The sequence below is a fragment of the Coregonus clupeaformis genome, chromosome 11 (genome assembly GCF_020615455.1).
Source record: "Coregonus clupeaformis isolate EN_2021a chromosome 11, ASM2061545v1, whole genome shotgun sequence".
Lineage (NCBI taxonomy): Eukaryota > Metazoa > Chordata > Actinopteri > Salmoniformes > Salmonidae > Coregonus > Coregonus clupeaformis.
In genome coordinates this window covers 39,630,984-39,650,825 of record NC_059202.1, presented here as the reverse complement: position 1 = coordinate 39,650,825, position 19,842 = coordinate 39,630,984, and the positions used below count along the sequence as shown (strand labels likewise).

At 44.8% G+C, this 19,842-nt stretch overlaps 1 protein-coding gene across 1 annotated transcript in view; it reads left to right on the top strand.

Moving 5' to 3' along the window:
* The first annotated feature begins 372 nt into the window (after positions 1–372).
* The window catches only part of LOC121577098 (reelin-like), a 248,718-nt gene continuing 229,248 nt past the window's right edge, over positions 373–19,842 (top strand). Inside the window, 1 exon segment of the mRNA XM_041890873.2 lies at positions 373–965. Within this exon segment, the coding sequence (XP_041746807.2) occupies positions 719–965 (247 nt within the window). The 5' untranslated portion in view covers positions 373–718.

Here is a 19,842-nt window from a genome sequence, read left to right as displayed (position 1 = left end):
TGGGTGGTGGATGGGGAAAAAGACAAAGGAAAGAGTGAATAAGCGGGGATCTCTCTCTCTCCATGCCTATGGTGGGGATAAAGAAACCAACAGATGTAGAGAGATAAGACAGCTAAAGTCTCTGGAGAGAGAGAGAGAGAGAGATGGAAGGGTCCTGGGTGGAGTGATACAGTGGGCTAGAGGGAGCTGAGGATAGAGAGAGAGTGAGCTGGAGAGAGAGAAACAGAGTGATAGAATGACTGACAGAAAAAGAGGGAGGAGAGAGCTGGATGAGAGAGATAGGGAGGGAGGCCGGCTCATAGAGCATACAGAATGCCTGGGTCTGAAAGAGAGAGGGAGGGAGGGGTGGGTGAAGGGGAGGAGAGAGGGAAAGAGAGGTATTTAAACCGCGGAACAGGACAGCAAAGACTAGCTCTGAACTCCCACAGAGTGGAAGGAAGAGAGAAGAGAGAGAAAGAGAAGAGGAGGAACAGAGGAGAGAAACAGAGCGCTACAGTCTGCTTATAACCAACCCCACACACATTTACACACACTGTCTTCAGAACCCAGAACGCAACCAGCATCTCAACCAGATTTTCTCTCTCTAAGTCGACCCATTGTGGACTCCAGCCCTCAAGCCATCTTACTGGAACTCTACCTGTGACTGCCTTTCTCCACACACCACCACTCTCACCCCTCTTCTTCATCCCTCTCCCTCGTTCCGTCGTTTTTCAGGGCGATGGCACGGGCCTCTTTCGGGGGTGCCCTCGGCTGTGCCCTGCTGGCCCTGGTGTTGGGGACCGGTGTGGATTTGGGGAGCCCCCCAGCAGCAGGCTTCTACCCCCGCTTCAACCCCTTCTTCTTCCTGTGTACCCACCATGGGGAGCTGGAGGGGGCTGGGGTGGCCAAGGGAGGGGGAGAGGTGCTCCTCACCCTACAGATCGCTGGGAACCCCACCGCCTACACCCCCGGACAGGAGTACCAAGGTGGGTGCACTGACTATGCTACCTACACCCAGCAGTGTGTGTGTTAGTGTGTATGTGTATGTGTGCATGTGTGTGTGTGTGTGTGTCTGCATTCTGAGGAGACTGCTTGTGTTGCGTTTGATACATTCTTTGCATCACATTATCTTTATTAAGTTAAGAAGAAATAGTTGTTTATCTATCTATTGTATAAAATTAGAGTTGTTTTTAAGCAGATTATTTTGCTGCCAATTGCTAAAAAATGTGGGGCATGTTTCCATCACACAGATGGACTGAGACGGGTCACTTGATGGTTGACTGTATTTAGGTGGGCAGTTGCCACAAGCTCTGTTATAGATACAGTGCCTTTAGAAAGTATTTATATCCCCTTGACTTTTTTCACATTTTGTTGTGTTACAGCCTGAATATAACATGTATTATATTTAGTTTATGTGTCACTGATCTACACAAAATTCCCCATAATGTCAAAGTGGAATTATGTTTTTAGATTATTTTAAACAAATTAATGAGAAATGAAAAGCTGAAATGTCTTGAGTCAATAAGTATTCAACCCCTTTGTTATGGCAAGCCTAAATAACTTCAGGAGTAAAAATGTGCTTAACTATTCAGATAATAAGTTGCATGGACTAGCTCTGTGTGCAATAATGGTGTTTAACAGGATTTTTGAATGACTAACCATCTCTTTACCTCACACATACAAATATCTGTAAGGTCCCTCAGTCGAGCAATGAATTTCAAACACAGATTCAACGACAAAGACCAGGTAGGTTTTCCAATATCTGGCAAAGAAGGGCAAAAAAAACAGACATTGAATATCCCTTTTAGCGTGGTGAAATTATTAGTTACACTTTGGATGGTTTATCAATATACCCAGTCTCTACAAAGACACAGGCGTCCTTCTTAACTCAGTTGGCGGCGAGGAAGGAAACCGCTAAGGGATTTCACCCTGAGGCCAATGGTGATTTTAAACCAGTTACAGAGTTAAATGGCTGTGATAGGAGAAAACTGAGGATGGATCAATAACATTGTCGTTACTACACAATACTATCCTAAATGAGTGAAAAGAAGGAGCCTGTACAGAATACAAATACATTACATTTACCAGACACTCTTATCCAGAGCAACATACAGTTAGTGAGTGCAATTTTTTTTATTTTTTTCATACTGGCCCCCTGTGGGAATTGAACCCACAACCCTAGCGTTGCAAGTGCCATGTTCTACCAACTGAGCTACACGGGGCAACATGCATCCTGTTTGCAATAAGGCCCTAAAGTAATACTGCAAAAATGTGGCTAATAAATGTGTTTTTTTTCCCTGAATGCAAAGCATTATGTTTGGGGCAACTCCAACGCAACACATCACTGAGTACCACTCTTCATATTTTTAAGCATGGTGGTAGCAACATCATGTTATGGGTATGCTTGTCATCGGCAAGGACTAGGGAGTTTTCTTAGGATAAAAAGAAAAGGAATAGAGTTAAGCACAGGCAAAGTCCTAGAGGAAAACCTGGTGCAGTCTGCTTTCCAACACATACTGGGAGACAAATCCACCTTTCAGCGGGACAATAACCTCAAACGCAAGACCAATTATACACTGGGCTTACTTACAAAGATGACATTTAATGTTCCTGAGTGTCCTAGTTACAGTTTTGACTTAAATCGGCTTGAAAATCTATGGCAACACTTGAAAATGGCTATCTAGCAATGATCAACAATCAACTTGACAGAGATTGAAGAATTTTAAAAATAATAATTTGCAAATATGGTACAATCCAGGTGTGCAAAGCTCTTAGAGACTTACCCAGAAAGACTCCCAGCTGTAATCACTGTCAAAGGTGATTCTAACATGTATTGACTCAAAATATATGTTCTATTTTCCATTAATATAATTATTATAGTTTTTTCACTTTTAAATTAGAGAGTATTTTGTGTAGATCATTGACAAAAGATGATAATTACATCCATTTGAATCCCACTTTTTAACACAACAAAATGTGGAAAACGTCAAGGGGTGTGAATACTTTCTGAAGGCACTGTATGTAACAGAGTGTGTATCTGTTGAATGAAAATGTATTCTGAATCCTGTTGGTTTTGTTATATGGTTTTTGGTCTTTATTTGTCATCTTTGGTTGAATTTTATTAGCCATTTTATTCATGGCAATTGAACAAAATCCTTTTCGGAAAATCGTTTTTTTTAATCTTTAAAAGTGATATATTAAATGGACTATTTCAGGTTGTTGTACAGCATGTACTTTAAGCTGTGTATTTCTCAGTACTCTTTTAGCATTGTTTGCTTTCACATTGCGGAGATGTTGTGATGTGTGTGTTTGTGTGGGGCGGCGATGGATGGATAGAAAAGGCCATTTATGTAACTGGAACAAGTATTGATGCTGAGTGAAGTAGGATTTCTGCTCAGAGCTAGCTGCAACTCCGCTGGTGTTTCTGTTCTGTGTTGTGTGATCCGGCTGCCCCGTGCTCTCTGTGTGTAGGTGGCACTATATCCTCAGGACAAACTAACTAATGGAGAAAGAGATCACACACGCTGAATGAGAGAGAACGAGAAGCGAGGGAAGGAAAGAAAGAGGGAAAGAGATGGAGCACGAGAATAGAGCAGCTCGATCCACACTGACAGAAATAACACGAAACAGAGCGGAGAGAAAAAGAGAGAAAATGTTTATAGTGATTTCACCTTTCCTACGCCTGCGCTCCGATACGCTGTCTGCATGACACCTGTTCTGGCCATTACTATGAGCCCGTCCTCCCCAATTAAGGTGCCACCAGCGTGTGTGTGTCAGCATCGCCCAGTCACTCACACTGGCCAGAGTCCACTTAACCAGGAGGGCAATGACCAAAAGAGAGAGAGACCGAGAGAGAGAGAGAGAGAGAGAGAGAGAGAGAGAGAGAGAGAGAGAGAGAGAGAGAGAGAGAGAGAGAGAGAGAGAGAGAGAGAGAGAGAGAGAGAGAGAGAGAGAGAGAGAGAGAGAGAGAGAGAGAGAGAGAGAGAGAAAGAAAGAAGCGAAGAGACATTCCTATACAATAGATGTTAGCTATTCCATTAGTCCTAGATGACGGACACTTCAATCTCTATCTCTTGATGTATTTACATTTTGTATACTGTTATCTCTCTTAGTTCTTCAACATATACAAATGATAGAATACATATTTCGGAAGCGTAGAATGTTTCGTTAGTAAGACCAATGTTCTCAATAAGTTAGCTACACACTTGTGTAACATTGTGCTGTAAAAAAACAACAACCTGGAATTTCATATGGGTTAATATGCATAAGTACAGAGAGTATAGAGAAGGAGAAAGACAGGGAGAAGGGAAAAGGAGAGCAGAAAAAGAGTAGAAGTGAGCAGTGTATATAAAGAGAGACGTTTATCCTGGGCGTGGAAATAACAGCGTAGCTCAGGCTGAGCCCTTCAGTGAAGCACATTTAAACCAGTGCCTGGGTTGTAAGAAGAGCGGGTAGCAGCGGGCGGAGAGAGAGAGAGAGAGAGAGAGAGAGAGAGAGAGAGAGAGAGAGAGAGAGAGAGAGAGAGAGAGAGAGAGAGAGAGAGAGAGAGAGAGAGAGAGAGAGAGAGAGAGAGAGAGAGAGAGAGAGAGAGAGAGAGAGAGAGAGAGAGAGATTTGAATAACTAGCTTTAGCGGATGAATGGAAGGGGATAGAGTGGCAGAGAGAGGTTTAACTAATTAGCATTAGAAATGTGCTACGGATGGGGACAGGGAGGGAGGGAAGGAGGGAGGGATGGAGGTTTAAATAAACTGGGGCTGTGGATGGATGGGATCAGAGTAGGGGAGTAGGGTTAGTGGGGAGATTTCATGACAGTGTGAGCTGGATTGAGCTGATCAGATATGGGGGTATGAGGACAGGGGTTGGCATGGGAAATTACTGGGTTTTAGTGCTGCTCTCACTTCTTTATTTCTTTCCCATGTTTTGGAATATTATGACAGCTCATTGTGGGTAGAACTTGGATTTGGAGAGAGGGGGTAAGCCACGGAGATGGAAGGATAATGGGGAGTGAGATAGTGACAGGCTGGATAGCCCTTGTGCAATTAGGATGAATTGCACACACACACACACAGTCCCCCCCACCAGTCGCCCACACCAGTCTTCTGGTTCCATACAAGGGGGGTATGGCACTAGAAGAGCAGACGAGAGATACGTAGGTGATGATCACTAGTGAGGGAGAAAAGGAAGGAGAGAGATAAGGGTGAGAGAGAGAGAGAGAGAGAGAGAGAGAGAGAGAGAGAGAGAGAGAGAGAGAGAGAGAGAGAGAGAGAGAGAGAGAGAGAGAAAGTGAGAGAGAGGGAAAGAGAAGGGGAAATAGAGCAGGTGTATAGACAGCTGGCCGGGCGAGAGAGGGATGGGGGATGGGAGAGGAAGGGAGAGGAGGAAGAGGGGGGAAGTGGAAGTGTTGTGTTTATGGTTCGCCTGCTGGGATCTGTTTGTATCAGTAAACAAGGACTTTTTTCTGCCTGCATCTTATTCTTTTGATTAATTTGCTCTCTTTATTTTTGCCTTTTAATGTTTTCTCTTGATGCCAGTTTGTTTCTGAGCAGAAGAGGAACAGTTGCTGTTGAAAGGAACAGTTACCATTGGTTTTGTCTTCTAAAGCAGTGTGTGATCTAACATCTAACCATTGAGGGGGCTGCTGCATGTGGTTTTGAGGAGAGGAGACATGAGAGATGCTGGCCATGGTGAGAGAGGGAGGCAGCGAGAGGGAGAGAGGGGGAGGGAGAGAAGGAGAGAGAGAGAGAGACAAACAGTGTACGATACCCCCAAACATGAATTGAGTACCGTAAATCCTTTAACCTGTGTAATAGCACCATTTCCTATTGTAATGGCTGCTGTTATGCTTTAGGTGTTCAGGTGTTCATTTAATTAATAGGCTTCATCTGTTACTGCTCCACAGTCACGGGGGATGAACCTGTGTGGCTGAAATTCAGAATAGTAAGCCCTAATAGTTTTTCTGACCTGACCTCTCTCTCCATCTCTACTCTCACCTCGTAAGATAAGGCCGTTTTTATCGACTAAGTGGAGTGATCGAGATACTGCTGAAGAAAAAGTGAAAAGAGAGAAAGAGTGAAAGAAGCACACACACACAGAGAAACACACACACACACAGTGGGGCCTGACCTTCTTGGCCCACTCCCACTCCATCCAGGAAACACCTCTTTATTTAAGTAAGTCTCTCTTTCTTTTCATAGCCATTTTTCACTGTGCTGAGTATTGTGACTGTTGCACAGCTCCAAGATCCACATCCAAGTCTTAGTTTTTCACTGAAAGACAGCAGTGTCTTTGTGAGAGGGAGAGTGAGGATATAGAAACCAGTGTTCAGTTTCTAAACATAGATAACAGAAAGCCAGGCAACAGAAAGCCAGGCAACGTTCAGATAGAACAGAGTGCTGCTTCTCCTACCTGTGCTGTTCTGTTTTAACCCTCTCTGACTCACACACACCAACTTGTTCATTCTCTCACAGAAGAACAACACCCACATTCAGGGAGGTAGAGATGGAGTGATGGAGAGGGGGATATAGGGGGAGAGAGAGGAATTGTAAAGCATCGATTTGACCCTATTTCGTTTTAATTCTGTATTTTTTTTTATTGCATTGCTTTGTCAACATTGATCCATCCCTTTCAAGTTTATTTGGAATCTGAGAGATCGAGAGGGGCAGTGGGAGAGGGACTATAGACAGTCTATTGGTATTTGAGTTCATGGTCATGCCAATACAGCATATTGAATTCCAATGTACAGGGTGATGGAGGGCATCTTACTTAAGGCAGAATATTGTGATAGCACAATGGAAAGGGATGGAAAATGGAATGGCAGTGTGGTGTCCTTGGCAAGTGAATGGGGATTCACTGGAAGAAGGGAGCTAGAGGGAGAGAGAGGGGGGAGGTAGAGTGAGAGAGGAGAGAGAGAGAAATGGAGAGAGAGAGAACGGGAAAGCAAGAAAGAAGGGGAATGAGGGATTGACTGTGTGCCATTATGTGCATTGTGGTAATTTATGCATTTTCCTTTGAATTCGTGAATCCTAGCTTTGTGATGTTTGTATTTCGGATCAAAGCTGGGATCTATTTTATTGACTGCTACTGTATTATTGGTGGCTTTGTCTTATGTGCCTTTCTATTTGTACTGTACTGTATGTGTAACGCATGTGTATTTTAATCTAATCTGTGGGAGAGTGTGATTGTAGTGTTTGCATAGCTTAAGAGTGTGTGTATTTGCATTTGCATACAGTAGAAATGTATTTGTGAGACAATTTGTGGGTGTGGGCATGGGGGTGGTTGGGTCAGAGTGGAGCACGGTGTAAGAACCACTCACACACACTCCCCTGCTGTGGCAGTCAGGCACAGGTACGCTGGCTCTCACAAACCATGCTCATAGTGTGTGTGTGTGTGTGTGTGTGTGCACTTGTGTGTGTGTGTGTAACAGACCAGACTTCATTGTTCCTCTCCACTATAGAAATCCAAACAACGCTCAGCCACTCAATGAGAAGCAGAAGTGCGTTGATTGCTAAATGACAGAACAATGTTTAAAGAGAGGGGGAGAGGGGAGCGACAGAGAGAGAGGAGGGGAGGGGGAGAAAGCGCACGAGAGAGAGAGAGAGAGAGAGAGAGAGAGAGAGAGAGAGAGAGAGAGAGAGAGAGAGAGAGAGAGAGAGAGAGAGAGAGAGAGAGAGAGAGAGAGAGAGAGAGAGAGGAGGAGAGAGAGAGGGAGAGGAAGAGCGGGGGAGAGAGAGAGGGAGAGAGGGAGAGAGAGAGAGAGAGAGAGAGAGAGAGGGGGGGGGAGAGGCATGGGAGAATGAGGGTAGAAAGCTATAGAGGGAGAGAGAGAAAAGGGAGAGACAGAGTGATGGAGAGGAGAGGGGAGAAGACGATAGAAGAGGGAGGGCTGTTTAGCAAACCAGTCAACAGCATCACGGGCCAAAATGACGATTGCTAATCTGACGATAGTAACATCCTCCTCTCTAATGGGCCCTTTCATATGTTAATAGTTGGAGAATCACAGAGAAATAAGCAACACTTCGAGGAGATTTAGACCCTGTCGCCTAATGGTGACCTTGGGATAAATTCACCCCGCAAATAGCCTATACCATCAATGCTTCGCAATGATAGCATATCTGATTAGGAAATACTGAATTACAGTAGTGCATTATCTACTTGCTGTTGCGGAGGTCCTATGTTGACTGATGCGACACTTGTGTTCATGAAGGTTACAGGATACAAGCAAGATACTTCAACCTCAGATAGGCTTGGGATTTGGGGGGCAGTTTCCTGAACACATATTATGCCTAGTCCTGGACTAAGAAGCACTTTCAATGGAGAATCACTGACCCATGATCTCTTCATTCGAAGGCGAACCACAACAACAATGCATCATGGAAACAGAGAGGGGACATTTTTAAGACTGGAGACAGGCAGCATGCCTTCTCTTTTGTCTGATCCCGACAAATCCATATCCAGCCTATCAATAGTCTCTTTACTGAGAAACAATGCTCTCAAACACGCAGCAAGACACAGAGAGGTCAGAGGTCAAAGGCGAGACACTTGACAGACCCTCAGAGGTCAAGTGTCGGAGGAGACGCTGATGATGTCACGCAACAGGACAAGCCAGATTACATTTTAGGAACTCAGACTGAAGTCTTTCTCAATTAGTCTTTCCCCGATTGCTTGCATCTCATTACCTCCTCCTCAGCCGATTTTGAATAGAAGTCCCTCACCTCAGACATTCTTCTGCAATGCTTTTGGAGATGCCTAATGTCCTGCAATAAGAGAGATGTAATTTTGGATGTCCAGCATGACCGGAGTCAATGTGTGTGTGTGTGTGCTATTAAATAATTGGTATTGGTTAAAGAGAAAACGCTGCCTTTGTCTAAACAGGGTGCCTGGAAGTCAGTGAACCGACACACAAGGACAGGAGACTGGCCTAGTTTTCAGCCGCAGACGGCGTTGGCTAGTATTGGGTGGGAGGAGGGAGGCCTTAATGGTTTAATACATTTACGTCATTTAGCAGACGCTCTTATCAAGAGCGACTTACATTTTTTTTTTCATACCCCCTGTGGGAATCGAACCCACAACCCTGGCGTTGCAAACGCCATGCTCTATCAACTGAGCTACATCCCTGCCGGCCATTCCCTCCCCTACCCTGGACGACGCTGGGCCAATTGCGCGCCGCCCCATGGGTCTCCCGGTCACGGCCAGCTACGACAGAGCCTGGATTTGAACCAGGATCTCTAGTGGCACAGCTAGCACTGCGATGCAGTGCCTTAGACCACTGCGCCACTCAGGAACTCTCTCCTGTGACACGCACTCCTTTCTCTCTCTCTCTCTCTCTCTCTCTCTCTCTCTCTCTCTCTCTCTCTCTCTCTCTCTCTCTCTCTCTCTCTCTCTCTCTCTCTCTCTCTCTCTCTCTCTCTCTCTCTCTCTCTCTCTCTCTCTCTCTCTCTCTCTCTCTCTCTCTCTCTCTCTCTCTCTCTCTCTCTCTCTCTCTCTCTCTCTCTCTCTCTCTCTCTCTCTCTCTCTCTCAATTCATTTCAATTCAACAGGCTTTATTTGCATGGGAAACATATGTTTACATTGCCAAAGCAAGTGAAATGGATAAACACAAGTGAAATAAATAATAAAAAGTGAACAGTAAATATTACACTCACACAAGTTCCAAAATAACAATGACATTTCAAATGTCCTATTATGTATATATACAGTGTTATAACAATGTACAAATAGTAAAAAAATATATATAAAAAAAAGGGAAAATAAATAAACTTATATGGGTTGTATTTACAATGGTGTTTGTCCTTCACTGGTTGCCCTTTCTTGTGGCAGCAGGTCACAAATCTTGCTGCTGTGATTGCACACTGTGGTATTTCACCCGATAGATATGGGAGTTTATCAAAATTGGGTTTGTTTTCAAATTCTTTGTAGGTCTGTGTAAACTGAGGGAAATATGTGTCTCTAATATGGGCATACATTTGGCAGGAGGTAAGGAAGTGCAGCTCAGTTTCCACCTCATTTTGTGGGCAGTGTGCACATCTTCTCTTGAGAGCCGGGTCTGCCTACGGCGACCTTTCTCAATAGCAAGGCTATGCTCTCTGAGTCTGTACATAGTCAAAGCTTTCCTTAATTTTGGGTCAGTCACAGTGGTCAGGTATTCTACCACTGTTTACTCTCTGTTTAGGGCCAAATAGCATTCTAGTTTGCTCTCGCTTTTTGTTAATTCTTTCCAATGTGTCAAGTAATTATCTTTTTGTTTTCTTACGATTTGGTTCAGTCTAATTGTGTTGCTGTCCTGGGGCTCTGTGGGGTCTGTTTGTGTTTATGAACAGAGCCCAAGGACCAGCTTGCTTAGGGGACTCTTCTCCAGGACCATCTCTCTGTAGGTGATGGCTTTGTTATGGAAGGTTTGGGAATCACTTCCTTTTAGGTGGTCTGCATGCATTCCTGGCACCGACGAAAATGATGGCCTCGCGACTAGCTCTTAGGAAACTTTGCAGTATTTTGTTTTTTATGTATTATTTTTTACATTATTCGCTCAGAAAGTGTTTTGCATCATTACATACAGCCGGGAAAAATTATTGGATATCAGAGCAGCGGTAACTCACCAGCATTACGACCAGGAATACGACTTTCCCGAAGCAGATCCTTTGTTTGCTCTCCCCAGGGCAACTGAACTGATTCCAGTGGCTGACCCAAAACATCGCCAGGGGAGGAGAGGCACTCGGAGCGGCCTGCTGGTTCGACTTAGGAGCCACGCACATCACCCACCGCTTCCAAGTATTCTACTCACTAATGTTCAATCTTTGGTTAACAAGGTTGACAAACTACGGGCAAGGATTTCTTTCCAGAGAGACATCAAGGACTGTAACATACTCTGTTTCACGGAAACATGTGATATCTTGGGATATTCTGTCGGAATCGGTCCAGCCAGATGGGTTCTCAGTTCATCGCGCAGACAGGAGTGGCACAGTGGTCTAAGGCACTGCATTGCAGTGCTAGCTGTGCCACTAGAGATCCTGGTTCAAATCCAGGCTCTGTCGTAGCTGGCCGCGACCGGGAGACCCCATGGGGCGGCGCACAATTGGCCCAGTGTCGTCCAGGGTAGGGGAGGGAATGGCTGGCAGGGATGTAGCTCAGTTGGTAGAGCATGGCATTTGCAATGCCAGGGTTGTGGATTCGATTCCCACGGGGGGTATGAAAAAAAATAAAAATAATGTATGCACTAAAAAAAAACTGTAAGTCGCTCTGGATAAGAGAGTCTGCTAAATGACAAAAAAAAAAAAATGGAATAAATATCTCTCCAGGAAGCAGAAGCGCAGAGGTGTGTGTTTCATGATTAATGACTCATGGTGTAATTGTAGTAGCATACAGGAACTCAAGTCCTTTTGTTCACCCAACCTAGAATACCTCACAATCAAATGCCGACTGTATTATCTCCCAAGAGAATTTTCTTCGTTTTTAGTCACGGCCGTGTATATCCCCCCTCAACCCGATACCACGACGGCCCTCAAAGAACTTCACTGAACCTTCTGCAAACTGGAAACCACATATCCTGAGGCTGCATTTATTGTAGCCGGGGATTTTAACAAAGCAAATTTGAGGACTGTTCATTGACTATAGCTCAGCATTCAACACCATAGTACCCTCCAAGCTCATCATTAAGCTTGAGGCCCTGGGTCTGAACCCCGCCCTGTGCAACTGGGTCCTGGACTTCCTGACGGGCCGTCCCCAGGTGATTATGGTAGGAAACAACATCTCCACTTCGCTGATCCTCAACACTGGGGCCCCACAAGGGTGAGTGCTCAACTCCTCCCGTACTCCCTGTTCACCCATGACTGCGTGGCCAAGCACGCCTCCAACTCAATCATCAAGTTTGCAGACGACACAACAGTAGAAGGCTTGATTACCAACAATGACGAGACCGCCTACAGGGAGGAGGTGAGGGCTCTGGGAGTGTGGTGCCAGGAAAATAACCTCTCACTCAACATCAACAAAACAAAGGAGAATATCGTGGACTTCAGGAAACAGCAAAGGGTGCACCCCCCTATCCACATCGACGGGACCGCAGTGGAGAAGGTGGAAAGCTTCAAGTTCCTTGGCGTACACATCACCGACAAACTGAAATTGTCCACCCACGCAGACAGTGTGGTGAAGAAGGCGCAACAGAGCCTCTTCAACCTCAGGAGGCTGAAGAAATTCGGTTTAGCACCTAAAACCCTCACAAACTTTTACAGATGCACAATTGAGAGCATCCTGTTGGGCTGTATCACCGCCTGGATTGTGGATTGGGGCGATCAATCCTTGGTTCCAAATATTGGGGAAGATGCCAGAGCTGAGGATGATGTTAAAGAGTTGAAGTACAGCCAATTGGAATTTGTGGTCTGTGTATTTGATCATTTCATTTAGTATACCATCAACACCACAGGTCTTTTTGGGTTGGAGGGTTTGTATTTTGTCCCGTAGTTCATTCAATGTAATTGGAGAATCCAATAGGTTCTGGTAGTCTTTAAAAGTTGATTCTAAGACTTGTATTTGATCATGTATATGTTTTTGCTGTTTGTTTGCGGTCCTCTGTAGCTCAATTGGTAGAGCATGGGGCTTGTAATGCCAGGGTAGTGGGTTCGATCCCCGGGACCACCCATACGTAAAAATGAATGCACACATGACTGTAAGTCGCTTTGGATGAAAGTGTCTGCTAAATATTATATTATAGAGCCAAAAAGATTGGAGAAGTGGTTTATCCATACATCTCCGTTTTTGATAGATAACTCTTCGTGTTGTTGTTTGTTTAGTGTGTTCCAATTTTCACAGAAGTGGTTGGATTCTATGGATTCTTCAATTACATTGAGCTGATTTCTGACGTGCTGTTCCTTCTTTTTCCGTATTTCTGTATTGTTTTAGTGATTCACCATAGTGAAAGTGTAGGCTCAGGTTTTCTTTGTCTCTATGTTTTTGGTTGGATAGTTTTCTCAATTTCTTTCTTAGGTTTTGCATTCTTCATCAAACCATTTGTCATTGTTGTGAATTTTCTTAGGTTGTCTGCTTGACATTTTTAGATTTGATAGGGAAACTGAGAGGTCAAATATGCTGTTTATGTTTTCTACCGCCAAGTTTACTCCTTCACAACTACCGTGAAATGTTTTCTCCAGGAAGTTGTCTAAAACGGATTGCCTAATTGTTTTTTGGTAGGTTTCTACACTACTTTCCTTCCATCTATAGCATTTCTTAATATTATGCAGTTCCTTTGGCTTTGATGCGTCATGATTGAGTATTGCTTTGTTCAAGTAGACTGTGATTTTGCTGTGATCTGATAGGGGTGTCATTGGGCAGACTGTGAACAATCTGAGAGACTCTGGTTTGAGGTCAGTGATGAAGTACTACAGTACTACTGCCAATGGATGAGCTGTAGGTGTACCTACCGTAAGAGTCCCCTCGAAGTCTACCATTGACTATGTACAGACCCAGTGTGCAACGGAGTTGCAGGAGTTGTTTGTTGTTTTGTCATAGTTTTGTCTAGGGGTCTCTCTCTCAACATACTGATAGCATCAACACTTTTCAAGAGGCTGTGCTAGACTCACTCCATCCGTTCATCCATCTTCCCGCCAATCTTTTCAGCCTCCCTCCCGCTGCTTTGTCTCAGTAGATCACTGACTGCACTGTGTGGCTGGAGAAGTGTGTCAAGTGTAGCACTGATTTGTCTTTGTGTGTGTGTGTGAGAGAGAGAGAGAGAGAGAGAGAGAGAGAGAGATAGAGAGAGAGAGAGAGAGAGAGAGAGAGAGAGAGAGAGAGAGAGAGAGAGAGAGAGAGAGAGAGAGAGTTCATGATTGCTTACAGACATAAGGATGTGTATGGGTGTTCTCCTTTCTGTCTGTATCATTATACCATCTAGGAGACATTGAATGATGGACCTTTTATTCAGTGACTGATGAGCATTATATTCATCCAGATAGCTTCCTCTTTCTGAAGAGCAGATGGGTGAGAAATTTGAATGATGAGAATGAAAATTCATAGGGTAGACTCGTCTTTTGTCACACACACACACACACACACACACACGCACAAACACATGCACGCACACACACACACACACACACACACACACACACACACACACACACACACACACACACACACACACAGCATTTAACTCTTTAGTAGATGATCCATCATAGCAGACAGAGCACTAATGTGATGTCCAGATCACCAGACTATTAAATGAGGTCTTTGAAACAGCTTTTGTTCTAACTTCAGACCACGCTATGATGACAGTGACCGTGACACTGTCCACTTAGTCGTGTGTTCATGGGAGGACTATGCAAACACATGTGGGACTATGGCATTGCACCACTGATGTCAATGGGAAAATGTTTGCTTACCAGACAGATCTAGTGGTGCGCGGGTCAGCTGTGCATTCACCTGCACCGGCCAGCAATTGCTAATAACCCATCCGCAACCGCCCGACTGTATGTGATAAAGTTAAAACCGGACCCTAACCCGCTAATACAGAAAATGCGCTGTAGGCTACATTCAGACACAGCAGAAATATTTTTTGACATGGGGTGTAGGATTGTCCTTTTTGCCTCCATGGATTTACTTTTTCTGCCCGTTCCCAAAAATATTTGGCGCGCGTACAGTAAGGCCCTGAACATTAAGCTAATGCATTAATGCCAGATAGTTTAAAATAATGAAAGAAAAACCTCAATGTAGCCTATAGATATAAATTGCACAAGATTTACACATTTATGGATTTTTTTATTCAACCACCCACCTGCCCTTCATTCATTCATGTGTCAGTGCTGTGACTCCACAGTGATATCTAGATAGCCGCTGGCTGGTTTGACATTTCTGGAAAATAAATCTGCAGGATCTGGGCACAGAAAGTCGCATCAGATAACAGTGACATTGTTACCCCGCACAAAACGGTGTGTGTGTGTGCCAGTCTTATCTGGGAAGCCAATGTTGGACCTCTTAAAAAATAAAAAATAAAGTCATTTGACGGCCAACACCATAGAGCACTTAATGAGGTAAATGTTGAGTGTTTTCACTTTAGCAAGCTGGGCAGACTGGGCAGGCATCATTGCAGGCATGGCAGGAGGGTAGGCATAATGGTTTTCAGGATGTTGGAACTGGGCTTCAGTGCCTCTGTGCTGATAACTCAAGCAGGGGGTACACAGATGCTTGGCATCTCTATGGTGTTTTAGATGGCCCACTGTCTTTCCTAACCCCTTAACCCGACTTTTAGAAACTAAAACATTTACTTTGTCCTCAACTATTGTTCAATATTATATATATATAATGTATTCTCCTCTGTAGCCTTCTGTAAATATCTTCCCATCGCTCCCATGTCTCCAAGCACACTGACAAGTTCCCAATAGAGACCCTGAGCCTGAGGGTATGACCATGAAAAACCACAACAACACTCTAGCTTCACTCACAGTGTAACTTCATCAGAGACACACACAGTGAAACTTCCCTCTCCTCTCTGAAGCTTAATTAAAATACTTTATTGGCATTATTTTCCTCCTTTTTTCCTTCTCTTTTCTCTTTTTTTTTGAAGTATTATGAATATTTACAAACATAAGGTTGTAAACAGAAGTGGGACAACCAAAATATGTATAGCGAACACCCAGATACAATGTACAGTGCCTTGCAAAAGTAATAATATGCCATTTAGCAGACGCTTTTATCCAAAGTGATGTACAGTCATGCGTGCATACATTTTCTGTGTATGGGTGGTCCTGGGGATCAAACCCACTACCCTGGCGTTACAAGCACAGTGCTCTACCAGCTGAGCTACAGAGGACCACCCATACCACCCAAATTATTCATCCCCCTTGGCGTTTTTCCTATTTTGTTGCATTACAACCTGTAATTTAAATGGATTTTTATTTGGATTTCATGTAATGGACATACACAAAATAGTCCAAATTGGTGAAGTGAAATGAAAAAAATAACTTGTTTCAAAAAATTCAAAAAAATAAATAACTGAAAAGTGATGTATTCCATATGTACATTTTACATTTTAGTCATTTAGCAGACGCTCATATCCAGAGCGACTTAGAGTTTAGTGAGTGCTTAGTACCCCTTTTGCTATGAAGCCCCTAAATAAGATCTGGTGCAACCAATTACCTTCAGAAGTCACATAATTAGTTAAATAAAGTCCACCTGTGTGCAATCTAAGTGTCACATGATCTGTCACATGATCTCAGTATATATACATATGTTCTGAAAGGCCCCAGAGTCTGCAACACCACTAAGCAAGGGGCACCACCAAGCAAGCGGCACCATGAAGACCAAGGAGCTCTCCGAACAGGTCAGGGACAAAGTTGTGGAGAAGTACAGATCAGGGTTGGGTTATAAAAAAATATCAGAAACTTTGAACATCCCACGGAGCACCATTAAATCCATTATTTAAAAATTGAAAGAATATGGCACCACAACAAACCTGCCCACCAAAACTCACGGACCAGGCAAGGAGGGCATTAATCAGAGAGGCAACAAAGAGACCAAAGATAGCCCTGAAGGAGCTACAAAGCTCCACAGCGGAGATTGGAGTATCTGTCCATAGGACCACTTTAAGCCGTACACTCCACAGAGCTGGGCTGGACACGTTTGGTGTTCGCCAAAAGCTATGTGGGAGACTCCCCAAACATATGGAAGAAGGTACTCTGGTCAGATGAGGCTAAAATTGAGCTTTTTGGCCATCAAGAAAAACGCTATGTCTGGCGCAAACCCAACAGCTCTCATCACCCCGAGACTACTATCCCCACAGTGAAGCATGGTGGTGGCAGCATCATGCTGTGGGGATGTTTTTCATCGGCAGGGACTGGGAAACTGGTCAGAATTGAAGGAATGATGGATGGCACTAAATACAGGGAAATTCTTGAGGGAAACCTGTTTCAGTCTTCCAGAGATTTGAGACTGGGACTGAGGTTCACATTCCAGGAGGACAATGACCCTAAGCATACTGCTAAAGCAACACTCAAGTGTTTTAAGGGGAAACATTTAAATGTCTTGGAATGGCCTAGACAATGCCCAGACCTCAATCCAATTGAGAATCTGTGGTATGACTTAAAGATTGCTGTACACCAGTGGAACCCATCCACTGGTTATGCACGCCCAAGTTTTCTTTTTTTTTGGTCTTATTTCTTGTTTGTTTCCCAAGAAAAAATATTTTGCATCTTCAAAGTGGTAGGCATGTTGTGTAAATCAAATGATACAACCCCCCCAAAAATCTATTTTAATTCCAGGTTGTAAGGCAACAAAATAGGAAAAATGCCAAGGGGGGTGAATACTTCCATTAGAATATCTGTGGAGATAAATAGCACAGTCATGCTAATATCCATGAGTGTATCCCAGCAGCACAATCTAGCTCGGAACAATGGCCCACTGTTCATCTTTCCTCCAGAGTTGAGTTAAGCGCTCGCTTTTGTTGTCACTCCTGTTGGCTCATGCTCTCTGATTGGCTCAAAGTCAAGTTGTTGGCACTAACTTGCATTGCAATTCTACAAGTAAAAACGTCAGGTTCATCGCTACCAGGTCAGCGCACAGCAGGCACCACTTTTGTTCTACCAAGAGAAGGAACGGCCTCCCACTGTGATAAGTACCTATCTGCAGTCTATCGGCAGTGAGCTTCTCGGTGTGTTTCATGCTTTAGGGGTTTCCTAGCCTCTGTCTGCTGATCCGCGTGCCACCTTTTTCTGTTGATAGCCTCCTTTCTTGGTCAGAATCAGAATTGTACTGTCTGTCTGAACCTCCACCCTCCACCATTCTCCGACTGCTCTGGTCCACGCTCCTCCTCCTCCTCCTCCTCCTCCTATTCTTGGCTCTACGTTGAGAAGTCTGTAATCCCAGCCTGGGGGCAGAGTGTCGTCTGTGCTGATAGCATTCAGCAGCATTCAGCAGTCCATGTTGTGCTCCAAGTCCCATTCCCAGTTCCATGGCCCGACTACAGAGGAGGTGGCGTAAAGGCGGCTGTGGCTCGGCACTTTGTGGCTGGTGGCTGAGAGCTGCTGGGAGCTAGTCTCGGCACACAGTGCATGGCACAGGCTGTCGGATTAGCCCTAGCCCCATACAGCCTGAGCCCCCTGTTTCCTCCTACTCCCCCCAGCTCAGCAGCCCCTCAGAACCCCATACAGCCTCCGCCCCCCCCAGCTCCCCCCAGCCACTTCAAACGACCAGGCCTGCTGCAGCACAGAGAGAGCGGGCCTGGCAAGAGGAGATTACACACCACACGCCTGGCCTGCCTGTGAAACAACCATGCTATACTGTACCTCAATACCCCCTTCCCCTCTCTAGAAACAAACTAGCTAATCCCTGTACTACAAACACCACCAACCCAATGATATACAAGGAAATGGAGAGAGGGGAGTACAGTAGCCCTAACCAAATGCTTTTGGAAAGAAGAGCTGATTGTCATCACTATAATAACAACGCCACCAATCTACCAATCCCCCACAGCTATACAAGAGGAGTTCCTCAATCCCAACCTCCCCCCTCTTCGAAACAAGCAGATCATCGTCCTACAGTACAACAAGCCACCAACCTACCTCTCTAAGGAGAGGGAAGTACAAACAGTTGAAAATGCCACCAATCAACCCCTAACCAAATGTCCCCCAACCCCTCCTCATCCTCATCTCTACCACACCTCATCCACACTACCATCCCCCAGCCCTGGCAGCCTTAACCCCCATCCTATCCCATCCCACACTTCCCCCATCGAGGCTCTGACTCATGCGAAGATCCAGAGAGGCACTCCCACGCCTGAAGGTGATGAGGGTGATGATGATCAGAAGAGCTTTATTGCCAACCTTCTATTGTTTTGCTTTGGAACATCCATCTTTGTCCCAGTTCACAAGCATGTCTATGAAAAGAAAAAAGTGAATGAATGAGTGACTGATTTAATTTCTGTTGGAAAAGCATCTGATTCTGTCTTCCGGAGGTGACAATTCAGTGGAGATGGCGTAAAGGCGGCACTGGCCCAGCCGCCTGGAACCTCGGTCTCACACCTAGCTGGTTCAGGTGTTCAGGCCCCTTTAACAGCTGTACCTCCAAGCACACTTAGTGTGAGCATGATGGAGATGTCACCCTACTGGGCTCTTATTCTCTGGAGGATGCAGAACCCACACCATGGCCAGATAGCCATTGGCCTCTTCTCTCCAAACCTAGTCAAGCCAGACTGACTAAAAAACATTCTCTGTTGTCTCGGTCACCTTAACTCTGGTGCTGGTGCTGTACTCTACCTCACAGTTCTTCTGTCACCTTGCCTCCGCTGGGACTAAAGAGGGAACTGAGGCTGGCTCCCTTCTCACACCTCGGTAATGATCAGTCTTTTTCCTTATAAGGAGTAATGCTGAACAGAAACACTAGTCACCTGTACCTGCTACTGGGTGGCAGGTCGCTTAGTGGTTGAGAGCGTAGTGCCAGTAACCGAAATGTCGCTGGTTCTAATCCCAGAGCCAGCTAGGTGAAAAATCGGTCGATGTACCCTTGAGCAAGGCACTTAACCCTAATTGCTCTGGATAAGAGCGTCTGCTAAATTTGATAAAAAAATTATGCAGGTACTTTTTTAAGTCAAGATATGGGCATAATTATGTGAAGCTGTGATATTGAGGATAGACACCTGTCAAATAGTAGATACTTGTCCATTTCCAAACCGCTTCCGACCCCAGACACACACCAACATTAAAAGACACAGGATCAACCGAATAATAGGCCTACATAATCTCTGTCTGATTGACTCTGATTGACAATTTGAAGGATGTAAAGTGGGGTCACCGGTCAGGTGCCATTTTCCTAAGAATTACAGTACAGCCTCGGAGTCTGAACCAGAGAAGTAGACCCATCTCTCCCTGGAACTGATTGTAAGACTCCAAC